Genomic DNA, 3,725 nt, shown 5'->3' with positions numbered 1-3,725 from the left:
TTCCCTGCATCACTTGCCTTTCAGATATTGCACATGATCATCAGTTACTTAAAAGAATTTTAATTTGTTTGCTCTGGTTAAAAGTTGGTGTGGGGTGTGTGTATGGTTGATCATTTGCTGTTGAAAATTAATGAAGACATTAAAAACAAATCCCCTATGCCATGGATATGAGAAGTATGGTGGTATCCAGTTAAATAGGACCATAGGAAAGTAAGGTTGGAAGGGACCTCATGAGGTCATCTAGTCCATTACCCTGCCTTTAAGACTGTTTAAAATAAAAGATATTGTGATACATTACATAAACTACAAATTCTTTTACCATTCCATTCTTAAATCCCCTACAATTAAAATCTTCAAATGTAATTTCCCCTACAGACTTACTGCCCCTTACAAAGCACAGAATTTTTGCATAAATTCTTCCAGTATTTAATTCTTGCTGTACTGAATAATTGTGATACTTTTCTTTCCTGCCAAGCTGTTGATCAGGGCTCATTCCAAGATGTTTCCATTATGAACATGGAGGATTGTGGCACTGAGATTGTTCCTGTCACATATGGCATAGAAATGACTACCCCAAGGGAGCAGAAAACAGAAATTACATGTGAAATGCTCTTCGACACGATGGACAAATAAAGCACGTTCTGGTTTCTCGTTGTTGTTGCTGCTGCACAGAATAGCAGTCTGCAGCCTAGCACAAAGTTTGTAAGCATGTTTAGGGAACCAAGCTGCAACAGGTACTAGTTTCAAGGTCCTATCTTTTTTCTACCATGATATACTACACATCTTTGATAGAAGTTGCTAGAAAATGGTCCTCTAGAGTTGCAATATGGTCAAACATATTTGCATGGTCAAATATATTTGCTTGAGGAAAAAGAACACATTTTCAAATTAACTGGAATTGTTTTCCAGATTTATTTGCAGAATTGCCTACAGATTTTTATTCCTCAGTAGTTCTGCTCTTGTCCAGTTCAGCGCTTCAGCATATTTACACATGCCTCAGCTGAACGCTTCGAGAAAGGCAATATAACTCTGATGCAAGAATCGTTCTAAGGATCCGAACAGAGTCTCTGACTAATGTTCTGTAGTTGGCTAAAAGCATATATTTTTACAAAACCTTTGAGCTGTGATAGCCACCTGAGAACCTTGTCAGAAGTTTGTTGTAATATCATTCTTTTTACAGAGCACTTTTAATATGCTAACTTTAAAGATGCTTCCAGTAAAGTATAAGAGAGCTCATACAGCCAAGCCTTGGAAAGCCATGGGCCAGCTTCCTCTTTCACGTATTTTCCACAAGCGTAACTCCATTGATTTTATTACACTTGAGATCGTACGGCAGCATGAGAGGATGCTCATATCCCTGTGGCGTTTGGTTGGTTGTTAGTACCTTACAGCTGCTTTGAGATTTTGTGCAAGAAGCTGTAATAGAGGTAAAAATAGCAAATAGTTGATGTTTTATATTATGTTTTGTTACCTTTTTATCACTTGTTCTTTTTTATTGTTTGTGTGATTACAAAAATGATTTTGTACACCTGATCCAAGGCTCACTGATGTCTCCCATTAAATTTTAAGAGCTATGGATTGGGCTTCTCTAGTAAGGTATGCTTGTGTTCAGAAATAGTGGGGAGTACTTTTTAGAAAAAAAGAAAGCATTGAACACCTCACTTTAATCTGTTTGTAAGAATTGCTGTTTGTATACCAGTTTTACTACTTAGCCTCCACAATTGATAAACATGTTAAAATAATTAGTGATGGTACTATTGATTGTTACTGTTAGTTCACTGAATACAGTTACCATTCCTGGAGTAATTCATTTTTGCTGTCATTTAAAATTCCTCTTTGAAAGCATGCTCATAACATTTTAAATATCTACTTTCAAAATATTAAAAACATTTCAAAATATTTTTCAGTGCTAATATTTTTGTTTTACTGTTTATTATAGCCAAGTAGCCAAGACGGGTCATATAATGAACAAATAATTTAATCTGAATTTAAAGAGCGCCGCATGGTTGGGTTTGATGAGTATTTCAAATCTTGTGGGCTTTACTTATTCAAAATGCCATTGCCAGAGCTACTCCATTGGTTTTGTCTGAGGAAAAATGCAAAATTTGGCTCATGTTAATTGTTTGCTGATACATTTCTAATAATTAAATTAAAAGGCAAATATATTAACACAGAGTGACATATACCATGCACAAACTGATACCCTGCTTATTTTCTGCATGTAGCCAAGGACAATAAGATTCCTCTATGTATTGTATATTCTGTACAATACTGTACAGTAAACTGTATTTTAATCGTTCACATCTTAAGGGACTCTTAGGTGTTTTGGTACTTTTAGGAGACAACACATGAATGTTTAGTTAGTACATTGTATTAACAATTCTGTCCTATCTTTTTGTTACATGCTATTTATAATAAGTTTGCTTCTAAAGTTAGCAACAGCCTGAGTGTAAAATAGGGCCAGTTCTGTGATATGCTGAGAGCCTTCGACTGCTGTTGAAGCTGAAGAAGCAACGTATGGGTGTTCAGTCCTTCATAGAAGGCATCTGACACCTTCTGGAGTATCCAGTTTTACAAGATATGCTGTCTGAGGGCAGGACCGAAGTCCTTACACAAGCCAGTACCAGTAGATACTTGGATAATGGAGCTGAGACCCTTTCCAGTTCTATAACATAAGTATTTTAGAGTCACTGAGTAGAAAGGGCACTTGAATTAGTTAACATTACAGGTTGGTTTTGCCATCATTCCTTTCTAAAATGCTATATGGATCTTCCACATCCATAGTTAGCACGTTTGGGCATTTTCCCTAATGGTAATGTTTACCCATTTCTATTAAGCTGATAGTTGATGCTGATTACTTGAGTCTTCTAAAAAGACTTAGATTATAATAGTGGTTTTCTTTCTATTTCATTTTTATTACAAATGTTTGAATGATACTGTTGGCATAATACATTTTAAAGTCATGTTGACAGTTTAGATCTGAAAATCATAGCATTTGGTTTCTTTGTTAAAATGAATAAAAGCTGTATGTTGAAGAAACAATTTGACCATTTTCCTGTATATAAATTGTTATTTTGATCTGCAGTAATTGCCTGTTTGCCTTTTTTTTTTCTTAGCCTACATTGGAAAAATCAGACTGCCTACAGTAAAACAAGATCAGAAATAAAAGGTTCTTTGCTATTTATTGACTAAAAAAAAAAAAATCATGTTATTTAAGCCATTTAGATGTCAAAAGTGATGTATTCTTTGACAGATTCTGAAATACCTAGCCTAATTGGGTTCCAGATTTCACTGGAATTTCACTTGTTATTTTATCTAAAAACCTGCAGCATTGAGACTTTTTAGTAGACCTGTGCGAAGCGGCTAGTATTCGCTTTGGATTCAGATTTGGGGGGCAGAGATTCGATTTGGTGATTCAAATCAATCCTGAATCTATTTGGCCAAATCTGATTCAGAGATTTGGCTGCTGCCAAGTCTCCAAATCGAACAGGCCCCATCCCCCACCTGCTTTCCCAGCCCTGTCTATGGCTGGCCTGCCCAGCCCCAGCCTCCCGGCTCTTTAAAAAAAAAAAAGCCCGCACTTACCAGCTGCTGCCAGGCAGGGGGGGCAATCCCCGCTGCCCCCCATGCTTCATGGGAGGCTCTGCCATGAGCCCCCAGAAGCCCCGATGGCTGCTGCAGCAGCTGGTGAGTGCAGGGCTTTTTTTTTTTTAAAGGCCCGGGGG

General features: G+C 37.0%; 1 protein-coding gene across 3 annotated transcripts in view; it reads left to right on the top strand.

The window, feature by feature from the left end:
- Positions 1–3,029, top strand: part of CTCFL (CCCTC-binding factor like) — an 18,498-nt gene extending 15,469 nt beyond the window's left edge. Inside the window, exon 10 of one of the 3 annotated variants that reach the window (XM_014520167.2) lies at positions 476–3,029. In XM_014520167.2, the coding sequence (XP_014375653.1) occupies positions 476–633 (158 nt within the window). In that variant the 3' untranslated portion in view covers positions 634–3,029. The remainder of the gene's footprint in view (positions 1–475) is intronic. The other 2 variants (XM_025204710.1, XM_006024073.3) reach the window with 2 other exon arrangements.
- Positions 3,030–3,725: the final 696 nt, after the last annotated feature.

The sequence above is a fragment of the Alligator sinensis genome, unplaced genomic scaffold (assembly GCF_000455745.1).
Source record: "Alligator sinensis unplaced genomic scaffold, ASM45574v1 scaffold970_1, whole genome shotgun sequence".
NCBI lineage: Eukaryota > Metazoa > Chordata > Crocodylia > Alligatoridae > Alligator > Alligator sinensis.
This window is presented reverse-complemented; position numbering and strand designations above follow the sequence as displayed.